The sequence below is a fragment of the Argiope bruennichi genome, chromosome 1, assembly GCF_947563725.1.
Source record: "Argiope bruennichi chromosome 1, qqArgBrue1.1, whole genome shotgun sequence".
Lineage (NCBI taxonomy): Eukaryota > Metazoa > Arthropoda > Arachnida > Araneae > Araneidae > Argiope > Argiope bruennichi.
Window position 1 is genome coordinate 48225190 of NC_079151.1, and position 15349 is coordinate 48240538.

Sequence of the window (15349 nt, forward strand, 5' to 3'; positions counted from 1 at the left end):
TAGGGATTTTAAATTATTTTATTATTGCAAAGCTATAATATAAACAAAATTATTTAATATATATTTCTAAATTCAACATCTTTATTGTAAATATCGAATTATTAGTTGTTAAAGATTTAGTTCCATTTTATTGTTGTAATTATTAATCAACAAATATTTCATTTTTAATCACTTTTTTGTTTAATTTTTTGTAGTAGTATTCATATTTTGAACGTTTGATGTATATTTTTTTTATATTTATAGTGAAGAAGTGGATGGTATGGATGATCGATCTGTTGCTAAAATATATGCTCTTGCTACTGTATTGAAACAATTTGGTATAAAAAATGCACAATTGCTGGCTATTCTTGAAAAATGTCCTACATTCCTTGAAAAAAAGTCATTTATTTCTTCCCTATTGCAGAGGAACAAAAAGGTATTTCTTATGTTGTTGTTTGTATATAAATTAGTATTCAAAACTTGAATATTAAGTTTTAGTTATGGAATGGATTGTTATCATTGACAGTGTTAAATAGAACTCTTGTTTAATAATCGTCCAATGAATTTTTGATTCATGTGTTCTTTTATGGTAAGATTTAGTCTCCAGTAAATTGATGAATTAAATCTTAGGGAAGGAAAGAGGTATCAATGAAATTTATTTTGTCTAAGGCTTTTCAGAGAATTTATAAAAAATTATAATTTTATTCCTTAATTTCATAAGCATTTTTAATTGATTTTATGTTTACGAGATTTAAAATTAATTATGCTATTAAAATTAGTTTCTAAAATTCTTTGGTTATTTGGAATGATTTTATTCCTTATGGTTTTTTGCTAGAATTTCAATTTTTGATCAATTTTGCCAGACTCACAATGTATGTAACTGCTATTAAGAAATGTTTTTAGAAAAGTTACTCATTATATTTAACGTGTTTTTTATTTTTAGGTGATTTTTACTCAAGGTCATCATTTTGTATCGGATGTGATTTTCACACAAGGTCATCATTTTGTGTCGGAACATTACTATTCAGTAACATATTGCAATCATTGTCAATTAATTATTTGGGGTATTGGTTATCAGGGATATCAATGTCAAAGTAAGTATTGTAAATCTATTTTTATTGACAAATTGTTATGCTTTTTATAATATTTTCTTAATAGTATAATTCAGTGATTCTGAACCTTTTTATTTGTCTCAGCACACTTTTATTGATTTTAAAATTTGGCAGCATGCAAAGAAAAAAATAAGCTTAAAAGTTGTTTACTTATTTATAATACACTGTGTAAAATAGTTTATGATAATAGTTTTGAATGTGAATTAAAATAATATGCACTACAAAAACAACAATATGTGTTTATTAAGGGATTGATTATAAGATAATAATAAGAATAATTTTAAAGAGAAATTTGAACTTGATGTTTTTTTGATAATTTCGTTTATATTTCATCATAAAAATGACAATGCTATTCTCATATCGTCTTCTACATATAACAATTCTCGATCTTTTTTTCATTTTTATGTTGATTAATACTGAAAATCCGAATTCACACAAATAAGATGTAGAAAATCGTAATAATATTTTTAAAGCTTTTTTGACTGTCGTAGGATAATTGTATCTAATGTTGATCTAAAATGAATTAATTGATTCTTCCGAATATTTTAACATTAAATCTCGATTATTAGAAGGGAAAATTACTTCTTCCTCTTCATTCAAAGTTAATTCAAATAAAGAAGTATTCAATTATCACAAATGGATTACAAACTCAATCAAATTTTTTATATCGAAATTTGGGAAATAATGAATAATTCTCTGACATAATGCTGTCAAATGGCCAATAACAATTTTATGAATAGTTTTATTGAAATCTTTTGGGTCTGACTCAAACTTTTGCAAATTGTCTTCCTGAGCTTTATTCTTCTATAAAGCTGTTTGTTTTTGGAATCCCATCAGTTTATCTGTTGAGTTTAATATATTTTCTTTCTGCCCTTGCATATTTGAATTCATTTTATTAAAAATAACAAAAATGTCTGATAAATAAACTAGTTTACCACACCATATTTCATCTTCCAACAAATGATTAGTCAGCAAGTGAGTTGGAGCTTGCTCAGAACCATAGCACTATTTGATTATATACAGCCACATACCACACACTCAGGAACAACCATGTCATTTTCCATTGTAGATGTAAATCCAAATTTCAAAAAATCGTCATTGTATTTCCGATGCACAGCATATTTTTTGGAGCTAGAAATATCTTTACTTGTACTGGGCATGGATTCATTAGCCTGATTGCTAACATTATCATTATTAAGCCTTCTACTTTTTAACCATTTTTCCATTTTTGGAAGGTCCTGTTAAAATAAAAATAATATTGTCAAAAAACTATTAACTGTGGTTATACCAATATATGAAGATTTCCTCTCAGCTTTTATCATTCAGGTTTTATTCCTATTTAACCTGAAATAACGAATATCCACATACAATCACTGAGAACAAAGAATCTCGAGAATCTTCAACGACCGATGAAAAATCAGAATGATAGAAGGCACACTAGTGTCTCTAAACGAACGGCTGTATATGATCTGCTGGCGCCATCTGTTAGTAAAAAGAGAAAATAAAACTATTCTCATACTTCTCTTTCATTTCCTTTATACATTATTTGATTGAGGGGTGGAGGTGGTGATACTGGGAACACTTGAAATTATTTAATGTGGGGTAATATTTTACTGTATGAAAAGTCACAGTTATCGAAGATAAAAATAGTTAAAAACTGTTTTTCTAGAAAACAATTTAACTGTTGTAAAAATAACAGTTTTCTTTAATTTAAACAAACTTTACTTGTAATTAAAAAAAACATTGTAATTTTTACTATATCCATTTCTAAAATTTGGCAGCACTCAAAAATTCCACAGCACAGTGGTTGAGAATCACTGGTATAATTCATTGGTTAGATATCTAAAATGAGTTGTAATTTTATTTTGATTTTATTTGTAAGAAATGAAAAAAATATTTTCCCAACCACTGTTTTTTTTCTTTCTCTAAATAATTATTTTATTTGCTGTATCTATATTTTCAAAGACAAAATTTTATCTTGCTTTAAATTTTGAAGGCAAGCCAAATTATAAACAAAACTAAAACAATGTATTCTTTTAAAATTTATTATTTTAAAAAATAATTTTATTTGTAGTTTTTAAGTGCTCTTTTGTGTATAATTTCTTATTTTATATATTATCTGCATGAACTCTATGGCAACACCAATGAAAATTCCATTTTTTAAAAAGTAAAGTTGATGATTGACTTTCAAAACGATTAATTGCTACTTCTATAGTGTTAAAATGTTTCAGATTTTATCCTTTTTTAATGTTTAAAATGTTTTTAATTTTTTAGATTGTGAAATGAATATTCATAAAGCTTGTATAAAAGTGGTTGAGGAGCATTGTATTGGATCTTTAAGGAATAAGAAGGAAAGAACAAAAGAAAGTAAGGAAAAAATGAAGAAAGATAGAAAGTCTGGACTTGTAGAGAATTTTATTGCAAAAACAAGAAAAACTAGCCAGCCAGTTCCAGCAGCAAGTACGTTTTAGTTATATAACTGAGAAATATGATGTATTAAAATATTTAGTTTATTAAAATAGTTATATTAGGAGAATTACATACCGATATATTATTTTATTATAATAATATAACATTTTCTTTAGAAGCTTTCTTTCATTTATCAACTTTTATTGCTTTAATTATGTGCTTTAAAAAATTTGATATTTAAATAATAATTTTTGTAGTTGAAAAAGCCAAACGGCTGAATGAAGAGATGAATGCTGATAATGGTCTCTCATCTGATACACACCATTCAAGAACACTTGATGGAAGTAAGTTTTATCTGAACATTTCATTCATGCATTTTGGCAATTTGAAAATTTATGGTGAAATTAGTTATTTGCCCATTGTAAATATCTGTCAGCAATTTAAATTAAATCGTGATGATTGTAGTGAGACTTTTTTTTTTTATTGGAAACAGTTGTGCATTAAGAATAACACAGATATATAGTATATCTCTGAACACATTTTGGGATAGCCAAAAGAAATGAAAAATGAAATGGAAATATTTGATGAACAGTTATCCACTACTTCAAAATGCATTATAACTTCAAAAATAAAGATGACATAGAATTAAATGCATGGTAATACGGTTCATAAATGTGCACATTAAAGCATTTATGTCATTTCAGTTAACAATGAAAATGAATATTTCATTATTAACATCCACAATATTTTCAATCTCAGCTTTTCCTTTATAATATTGTGAAATATAATGTGTAAGTGTAGTTTTTATAATCCCTCCCATTTGTTTTGAGAAAGATATTGTTGAATAAATAAATAATGCTAGTATATTAACTGCAGAATACATGAAGCATTTTGTGTATCCTTCTTGGTATATTAATTGAATTATATGTCTACACCAATTTTTATATTCTTATTTATTCATCATTGAAATAATCAAACATCAATTATTTTTATTGGACTTATGTTTGATAATTCATATTTATAGGTGGAAGAGGTATAGATCATTTAAAAGAACCATCTGAGATAGTTTTCCAGAATATGTTGAATCTCTCTGAATCTTTGGAAAAGTCAAATTCGTAAGTAATTTATGTACTGTATAATTATCTTTAATATTTGAAATTTTAGTTAACATTTTTTACTTAATTCTGCAGCTAATAAAATTAATACTATTACTTGCAATTATATGAAATATGTCTAAAATGAAATAAATATCCTTGTAGATTATATAAAAATGAAAATTTCAGGAAAGCTAGATTTAAACATATTAAATTGAATTTCATTCAGAATTTTTTTCCTTCAAAATTTTTATTGTTATATTTTAAATATGTGTAAATTAAGTGTTTAAATTTTTGAAATAGAAAGTATGCCAGCAGCTATTGAAAGTTAACCTTGTAGTTGATTCTGTATATCAAATTAATTTTCTTTTGTATTATTCTTTGTTTACCTATTTTTGATTCTTAAAGAGAATATAAAACTTCTGTAAAAATTTCCAGTTATCTTTGTTAAGAACTTGGTATTTTTAAATCAAAGTTTCCTATGCTCTGTCATTTATATTTTTAGTTATAAATGACAGAAATGTTAAAAATTTTTTAATGTTGTGCTTTATATAGAAATGACTGATATACATGGCATTATATTATGGAACACATTTTTTACATATAAGGTTATATTCACTAGGTCATTTAATATGATGTCGATTAATGTAAAGTGCAAAATTTCTGTTAGTGTAAATGCTATAGTAAATTAGCCTTTGAGTTAGGTTATTTCTGAATTATTTATGACTTTGTTCTAATGGTCAACCAATGTATTATTATAAATAGTATTAATATTTAGTGGAAAAAAGAAAATTAAGTTCATAGCATTCTAGTTTTTTTAAGATTGAGCATTAAGTTTTTTTTTTTTTTTTTTTTCCATTCTAAATAAACGTGTTATGGTGTTTATTTTCTTAATATGGGGATTTCTTTTAAAGCTTTTATATTTTTTTCAAATCTGAAAATTAACAAATTTTAAAAGGTGTTATTGCTGTATGATTTTTTTTTCTTAGTTGAAAGATTTTTTATAACATAAGCTATAAGCAAATTATCAAGAACCTTCTTCCTTTTACAGAATAATTAGTGTAAATTGTTATTCATTAAACAATTTAAATGATTTAAATGTCTAATATTTTTTCATGTAATGAAAAAAATACAAGCAGTGATTTTCGCTTATAGGTCATTATTATGAAACTAATGTTTTATAAGATATTGATAGGCTTTTGTAGGTATATTTTATTAAATAATTTCTTTTAATTAAAATACAAAATATTCATTTGTGCTTTAAAAAAGTAGAATTATTGTGCAACATGAATTTTGAAAAGTTTCTAAAGTATGAAATTCGAAGTTGGATTTTATATGTTAAGGAGTATGCATGTTATGCATCCATGCTTTAAATGATGAATTCAGATATTATCGTTTTTTAAAAGTGAAATAATGTAAGATAAATTGTTTCTTCATATAGCTGATAAAATTAAATAGATAATATTTTAGCATTTATTATCAATTATATAATAGTTCTCTTGATTATAAGATTTTTTCATACTTTTAATGTAAGTAGTGAAAATATGAAGCAATCCAGTTGTTATATAGTATATAGATATATTTAATATATGAGTTAAAAGATAAAAATTCATTACTAAGTAGATAAGTATTGACATTATGGCTCTGTAATATCTAGTAAGGTATTTGCACTTGTTTAAAATTACTGAAATGAGGTAAAATATAAAACAAAGGCACTGAATAAAAGAAAAGGTTGTTTTTGTAAAAAATTTTAAATTCCATTAACTGTTATTGCTTACTGTTGAAAAATAATGCACTAAATTAATGAGAAATAAAATTTCAAATAGAATTTTTTTGTAAATTTTTTAATTAAAGAAAACACATATAAATATCTTGATCATTTTTATTCCTTCGCCGTACTACTTTGATTTGAAATACTGCTAGAACTATAGAGGTTTCGTCAAATATCTATGTAAATGAAAAAAATGTGAACCAGAATTTTTGCTTTTACTATGTTATTTTTTTTCTCAAGGTCATCAATGCATTACAAATAAAATATCAGGAAAATTCCTGTTTAACTTTTTCACATGATGGTTAATGATATGATATGATATCATGCAGTTACAGAGACTAATCAATATGCAGTGCATAAGAATGGTCATTCTTTTTATGTCAAAGAAAATCAAAAGTTGTAGGCATCTTTTATCACATATCATCACATGGAAAAAATGTATTGAAAAAATACTCTGGACACGGGCACAACCTTAGTGAATAGAGTTATGTCCAGAAAATGATACAATAACATAAAAAGATATCTACATTTATTGGCCATTAACAAAGAAAATCTTTATTACAAAATTCGTTCACTTTTTGAAAAGCTTAATATTGCACTGCGACAATTTGGAATATTTTCAGAAAGTCTAACAATCAATGAAAAAATGGTATACTATTTTGGCATACGCGATTATAAAATGTACTTGAAGAATAAAATTATGAAATATGGGTACAAGTTATAAATGTTAGCATCTTATAAATATCCTCAATATTTTCTTTATCAAGAGGCTCAACAAAAGTATATGTAACCTCTTTCTTAACATTTTGTGGAAATTTTTATCTTTGTTTTGAAAAATCCTAAATTTCACAAGATATGTGATATGTATGAATAATGTTTTTACTTCAGGTTTTAATGGTTAGTTTACAAAAAGACATTTGTGCCACTGGAAATAATAATATCTCTAATATCTTGAATAATTCTCTAATATCTTTGAAATAATTAGCTAAAATTGAAAGAGGAACATTTGATACCTAGTTTGACAAAGCTAACAAATAGTGTGTTTGCCGAAAAGATAACGGAGTAGTTTCATTATTAAATAAATTTGAGGTTACGAAAGCACACAGTGAAATACAGCATCTTATGAAATGAGGCAGAAAGGATGTTGATATATCATTTTGGGATACGTCTTGCAACAAATATAAAAATGGAGTTTATATATTTGTATAAAATATAAAATATATAATTATTTATGTATTTGTATAAATTATTTAACAGTCATTTGGAAAGTTACTTTACTTCAATTCAAGGAAAAAAAGTCATAATGGGTACTTTTCATGACTTGCTTTGAAATTGCTTTCATTGCAACCTGGAAAAATTTCTAAATTATTTTCCTCTAATTATACACAAGATTTACTAACATTTCACATTTAAGTACCTTGGCAAAATAGTTCTTAGACAAAGAGTTATGCTGCAGAATAACAAAGAACATTGTCTTCTAAATTATGAGCATGTATTAATAAAAAAATCCAGATTACTTTCAAAGTTGATGTCAATTAAAATTAAGAAACAAATCTATTACAATTTGCAATATGTGAAATGTTGAACTATATAGATTGTTTTTCGGGCTTCCACTTCTAAAAAATCTTTTATATATAGTAAATTGATCTTTATAATTTTTAGTAGTGTATTTGACCATTGTCATATGTGTAAGATAATTTTTTTTGTATATATGTTAGATAAGTTTTATTGTATTGATCATGTTTTTAAAAATTTGTTTTTCCTTTGGTTATTTTTATGAGTGATCCAACATGATTAAAATCAGTATTAGCACTGATGAGTCTTTTGAGCTATGTTTTAGCAACATTATTTTCATCAAAAGGAGTCTTGGAACAAATGAAATGAGTAAATATAATTTCATTCATGAATTATGTTCAACTAAAGTAAAAATTTTCTTTACCCATCTTTATTTTTGCGATATTAGTTTTCCCATATCACAAATATTAATCTTGAAAAGTATAATCTATATCAAGAATTTCATATGGAAAAAAATGATATTTTTAGAAAAATTTTAACACTTTTCAAAAATAAAGCAAAGTACTTATCAATGTAATATTATTGCATCTATAACTTATGAATATGAATTAATATATAATCAATAATTAATATCTTCATATTAAATTCTAAATAAACCATATTCAATTTTATTTTTATGAATTATATTGTTAAAATTGAAAATTATTTGGAATTTACAAAATTTTAGAATATATATATATATTGAATTTATTGTGTTTGAAATTTAGCATTTATTTAATCTTAATTTTATAAGAAGGGCAATCTTTCGGCAATGTCCAGGCAAGATAAAATAAATTTATCTAAATTCAGTTTTTAGGCCACTTTCCTAAGAGTTAATAAAGATTTCTTTCCATCTTTTTATATGTTCTTTTTTCTTTCCATTTTGCTGAGTTAGCTCTCATATAGAAACCAAACAAACATTTTTGTTTAAATAATTTTTTTTCAAATTCATAAAATGAAAATTCATGAAAACTGGCATGGTTTAAGGTTCATAAGTAGTTGTAATTGTATGATATTTTGATGTCAGTAAATGAAAAATAATTTTAGTATATAGAGGTTCTGGCTGGAATAAAATAAGATTTAATTATAATTAAGTTTAAAAAATAATTGTAATAAACATTTTTTAAATTAAAAAAAAAAAAGAAAGAAAAAAAAAAAAAGAAGCTTAAAGTGTATTAGTTTTTCAAGAATCCTATTTTAATCTTGGATCTTAATAAGTTCTAATTATATTGATCCTTTATAATACAGTTAAGATTTTTGGAAGTTTCTTAGAATTATTGAATATTTTTCATATTTTTTTAAACAGATTGAAAGATGTGCCTGTTCTGATGATTATGTGCTGAAAAATTAATGTGTTTTTAGGAAAATAGTATTTTAATTTATTCTTTTCTGGAAATAATTAAAAATCAAATAACTGTTTATGAAGTTAAGTTACTTTTTCTGAATAAAAAAAATGCATGTTTCAGAGCTGAGTTATTTGGATTTCAAATGTTCCATATTCCAAGTATGATTGTTTTGCATTCCCTGTTATTTTACTATTAATGAATGAAATGAAAAAATTTCCTTTATTTTTGTATTTTTTAGAAATGTTTCAATATTTCTTTTGAATCATTTATCTTATTCTGGACATTATATATATATATATATATATATATATATATGCCAATCTCTTCCATAAAAAAAAAATTAAAATGTTTTGAAGATCATGCATGCATATTACAGATAAGTTCTTTATCTAATAGTATATATTAGTAAGCACTTTTCAACATTACTTTTGCCTTTAAAAATCTATTGTGTATATTAGTATTAACTTTAAATGTGTCTTTTTAAATATTCTGTATTTTAAATTAGACTGTAATTCTGTTTATTGTACACAGTTTTTATAATTTTTTTGGATTATTTAATATACTGGTATGTAGTTGGTAATGCTTATGAAAGTAGTTGCAAGCAGTATTATATTATTCACCATAATCTTTTTCAAAATTTTGAATTGTATTTTTTTTTTGTCTTGATTAGAAAAAATTATTTGGTAAAATTTAAATTTATCTTATATATCTGAATAAAGCTTTTATACTGATTATATTTGAAAAATTAAAAAGACATATTAAGTATATCATTTCTGTACAGTGTGTGCTCTATATGCATGGTCATGGGTATAGACAAACTTGAGCCATCATTATTCATGTTAAAGATATCAAGCATTCTACAGTAATGCTGTAGATACATGTTTAATATAATGGGGCAACTAATGCAAATTAATAACAGTGTTGTATTTCTGTTATTAATTGAATAGTAAAAGATTTCCAGACAAATATATGTGAGGTTGTGCATTTCTGCTATAAATGATGCATTGTATTGGCTGGAGCAAATTGATTGCTTGGATTGTCATTACCATGGATTACCATTGACTTCTTTCATAGTTTCCTAAAAAGTCTTGATTTCCTGACTCTGATTTTCTGACTCTCTCATAGCAAGAATTGTTAAAATAATAATTTGTATCTATAATACACCTCTCTAATACTCTATAATACATGTTGGTCACAAATTGTTTGATTAAATTGTTTTGTAAATTGTGTCTGCATTCATATATTGTCAGAAATTTCCATATTCAGGGATAAGTACTGATGTTGATGACCAAGACAAATTCAGAATGATGATTCAATCACAATTAATAATTCATATTGAATGTAGTATTAAGAAAAACAGATAATACGATGTAGTAAAAATGGAATTATTGACAGCATTGGGAAGATGGACCATGCCATGCCACTTCAAAGTTTCTACATAAATTTTCTGCTCATAATTGTTTATACCATGCACTTCTCTTTGCATTCTACTGCTGCATCAAAGAGAATAGAACATTCAAGACAATGTGTATTTAGTAGTGGAAACTGGATTGTGTTTGTGAGATGAATTAAAATAATGAGTGAATACAAAGGGGATGTCTATTCTCATAGATTCGGATTATTCCTGTAGTAGAATTGCATCTGAAGAAAGTTTTGCTCTCTCTCTGTGATGTAATATGAAAGATATAATATAAAACATTAGAAAATAATCATATGTTAATGCAGATAACTGTAGTTGTTATTTTGAATAATTTGAAATATTTTTTTTCCAAATCTGTTCCTTTTCCAAATTCCTTCTCTGCAATAATTTTTCATTCCATGCAATACTATTGATTGGTTGCATCTTAAAGTTTTTGTTGAAAAATTCTTCCTCTTCCCACAAATATGATTTAGTATTCTCAAATTTGAATTAATTCTTTTTAAATCATTGTAGCGTTTTGTGATGGTCAAAATTTATATATCCATTATCCATTGTGTAAATAATATTACAATAAAAAAGTATTTTTCACTGACGTGAATTCTTGAAGACAGAAATTTAAAAGATGCATGGGTGAATGCTTTAAGAAATACTGGAGATTGTATGAATTATTAATTTTATGCATTGGTTATTTCTTTTTTCTTGAGAAGTTGTCTTCATACTATAATTTATCTGATTATTGTACTACTTTTTTTTCTTCTTACTTTTCTCGAATTTGAAAGTACACACACTATGTTCTTGTCAGCAGTTTTTATGCCCTCAATCCTGAGATATCCTTAAACTTTTTTGTAATACTTTGGAATTACCTTGTTTATACAATTGTATATATGATATGTTTAAATGGATGTAAAAATTCATTGTATTTCCCATTTTCTTTATTATAATATCTTCTTGTAAATACCATCCATTATCCAAGTAACCTTCCCAAACATTAGAATTACAAAATCCTTTTGTATTTTGACCTTTGTTGCTATTTGCTTGGGTTCTTCTATTAATTTCCTTTACATATGGTTATAGAATTTCATGGTGATCATATGCATTAAAAAATCTGAAGATTTTTTTAGAGCAAAAGATTGTCTTCAAATTGTGGTTAGTGGGAAGAATTCATTGAAGAGTTTCCAAATCAAAAGAACTACCTTAAAGAACTTAGTTGATGCTTTGAGTTTTTCCAATTCATTTTCGACCATCTTTGTAGAACACTTATGAAATAAGTGCATTACTTAGTAGTTAAAACTTTTCTATGATGTAGACCAGAAATACAAATTAAAGTCATTTTCAGTTATTAACAAATTCATGAATCAGTTGTTTGTTTGTTTTTGTTGAAAATAAAAATTGCATTTGTAGGTAAAAGAGACTAGAATTACATTTGAAGTAAATTTCTCTAGCATCCATTTTATTATAGCCTATCTTTCAAAATGTTGAAAAGCATTTAATTGGATGAATATAAAGAGGGATCGTTACATTTTTTGAAAGGAAGTAATGGGTTTAACATATATCTGGTCTTAGAAAAAGCCTACTTTATTTTCTTGTTATTTTCAATGATATTTAATTGCTGAGAGGAAAATCTTCTAGTATTTCTCTTTCATAAACCATTAAATTGATTTGGAAATAATAATGAGGAGGAATATTGGAATTAAATTTAAACCGTTTATTCAGCTTTAAAAAAATAATTTTGGAGAATTATAAGGACCTTTTTGTTTTCTGATTATTCAATTAATTTCATTCCATTAGCGTATTGGTTATCAATAGGAACATAAGATAGAGACGCGTCTCTCAATCTCTTATGGTATTATTATAGTTAACAACCTCTACAAAAAAAAAAAAAAAAAAAAAAAAAAAAAAAATGTTGATTTATTGAGATGTAGTTCAGTTTGGGCCTTTAGTTAAGATGAGTAGACACTTATTTCTTTCATGGCGAAGTTTATGACCACTTGAACACGTAGGTTGAAGAAATCACCTCATTCAAGAATCTCTTCCATCTCAAGGATTACTGACAGCAAAGTTTTCAGCGAATATCTACATTTTTTAATTTATTGCTGGAATTTCAGCGTTATAAAAGGCTTCTCTTTTCAGTTTTTTTTTTTTAAATTGAACACTTAGGTGGATCGTTACAAATTTTGAAATTATTTCATTTTTTTAAATGACGATTTTTGTTGAGATAAATCACGAATGGAAAGTATTCATTATTAATTTTGGTCACCATTATTCTAATTAATGACTTTTTTCCCCTTCGGTTTTGGTTTTTCATTTTTATTACTTTGTCAGTAAAAAGTGTTTAAAGAAATACTTGTGAGAAAATTGTGTCATAATTTTGTACGTTTTTAATATTTTCTTACGAATTGCATTAATAAAAACGTCGATTCTCAAAATATTTTCTTAATTTGAATTTAAATTGGGAAATTAGCAAAGGAAAACTTTATTATATAGATAAATTTAATCGAAATATCTAATGATTATTTTCTTTCACTTATTCAGAAATCTTTTCAAACTGTATTGAAATACCCGCTTTGTTGTCCCAGGCAGTGGAATTAGTAATATCATTCCTAGAAATTTCTGATTATAATTAGTATATAGTATGTTCATGCATGGATTTTTAGCAATTATGAAATATTTTGAATTCCTCAAATCTTACAATATTAATAATCCACAATTATAGCCAATTCGAAAACGAAAGGAAATATATAATTTGGCATGCATGGTTCTTTTTAAAGCATTCCATGCATCTTAAATCACCACTTTTGCTATGATATTTCTTTCATTCTTTTTTTCTTTTTCTTCCTTTCATTATTTAGAATTTTGGTGCGTTATCCTAACTCAGAGTTGCATCTCGTTTTTGATTTAATTTTGTTTGCCTTTACGATATATTACAAGGACCGCTTTTTGTGCTCTGCCTTCTAGATATTTTCAGGTCTTTTCTTAGGAATTTGGATGATCCAAAAATTACCAAAATAATTTGATTTACTGTTACTTGGGTATTTGGTCATGCAGGAAATTACATATGAATAATAAGATTACATTCGTTTCTTTCTAATGAATGAACACTTTTGTGTTCGTAGCATTCCGGATCAATTTTGGATTTCTACTCCTTTTCCCAATTCCTACTGTGATTTTTCGAAGGCGGATAAAAATAGGTTAAGTGAAAGATTTTAATTTTGTAAAATAAGTTTTATTCAAGCATTTCCACTTGTGATGTTTATGGATTAATTCACGATTTTCAATTTTGTTTGGTGCAAACATTTGCACGGTGTTGTTAAACTTGTGTACTGTTTGTTTAGTTTATATATTTTAATTTCCGATCCATTTCATATAGGAGTTTCATTTTTTTAAATAATTCAGTACAGATGATGTTATTTCAGTACGAGTGAACAGGTATGGAAGCTATTAAGAAGGCCAAATAAATGTCTGTGAACTGGTTTGGTGTAATAGACATCGGCTGTAGCGCGGGATTCACCGGAAATTGTGTTTTGGTTCCGGAAATTAGGTGTTTGCAGAAGTTCCTCGACGTCAATACTTTTTTCAAAGTATTCGGTTTTGAATTTATTTACCTTTACTCTCACGAAATTTCGCTTGAGAAAATTTTAGTTGGAAAACATGCACTAAAATTGAAATACTAAATTGTAATCAAATTTTGAAATAAATATAACAGTAATACGTAAATTCTGTAATTTCAAACCTTTCTAAATTTTTAGGGATGAATAAATGTCTTCCAGGACTCCGAAAAATATCTTTTTATGTGAATTTTTTCGTTATTCGATATTTAGTTATTTGTAAATTTGAATTTTGATTTGAATATATTTTTTTGTTTTGGAGTACATTCTGTTATATAAATGTATTATATAACAGAATTACTATTCTGTTATATAATACAGAATAGTAATTCTGTTCTAACAGAATAACTATTTTATTATATAGTTATATCCGTGCATATAACTATCCTGTTAAAAACACGTTACAATCGATTTCAATAAACAAACTGCCGTTGAAGGGAATTGACATTGTGAAGAGGCGGAACTTGAGAAATATTGTAAAGATTTAATTGCATTGTAATTTTTATTAAATATTTTTAAATCTTATTTTGTAGAACTATAGTATTAGTTAACTAAAATGATTTTTCATTAGTAGCGATCAACTGTACCTCCACGGTAATTACACTTTTTAAATCTTTTACAACTAACATTGATGCAAACATTTAGTGCCACCAAAACCATAGATTTCAAGAATTGTGAAAAACAATTAAAAAAAAATAAAAATAAATAAAATGCTGCGTTGCATTTGTGAAAAACCATTAGGTACTAAGAATTGTGAAATTGTGAAAATTTTATCTCTCTAGCTTGTGTTCATTGATTTTAACTCAAAATCAATGAACAATATTCCATTCTTTTATTTTAGTTTCTTGTTATTTTTTTACCAGTCAGCGTATCATTCGTTAAATACAACTAAATATACAACTCAAATTGTACAACTCAAATTGAGTTATACATTTATCATTATTATTATGCACTTTCTTTGCATATTTCGGATACAAAAAAAAAAAAAAAAAAAAAAAAAAAAACTCTGAGCAGATAGAATGGGAAATGTTTCCAAAGTGGTTTCAGGATTGATATAAA

The 15349-nt window shown here is 25.5% G+C and overlaps 1 protein-coding gene across 4 annotated transcripts in view; it reads left to right on the forward strand.

The window, feature by feature from the left end:
• LOC129972634 (rho guanine nucleotide exchange factor 12-like) overlaps positions 1-15349 on the forward strand; it is a 98694-nt gene that overhangs the window by 26188 nt on the left and 57157 nt on the right. For all 4 annotated transcript variants that reach the window (XM_056086962.1, XM_056087039.1, XM_056086882.1 and 1 more), the window contains 5 exons: positions 244-415; positions 923-1073; positions 3366-3551; positions 3758-3844; positions 4525-4615. In XM_056086962.1, coding sequence (XP_055942937.1) covers positions 244-415; positions 923-1073; positions 3366-3551; positions 3758-3844; positions 4525-4615 — 687 coding nt within the window. The remainder of the gene's footprint in view (positions 1-243; positions 416-922; positions 1074-3365; positions 3552-3757; positions 3845-4524; positions 4616-15349) is intronic.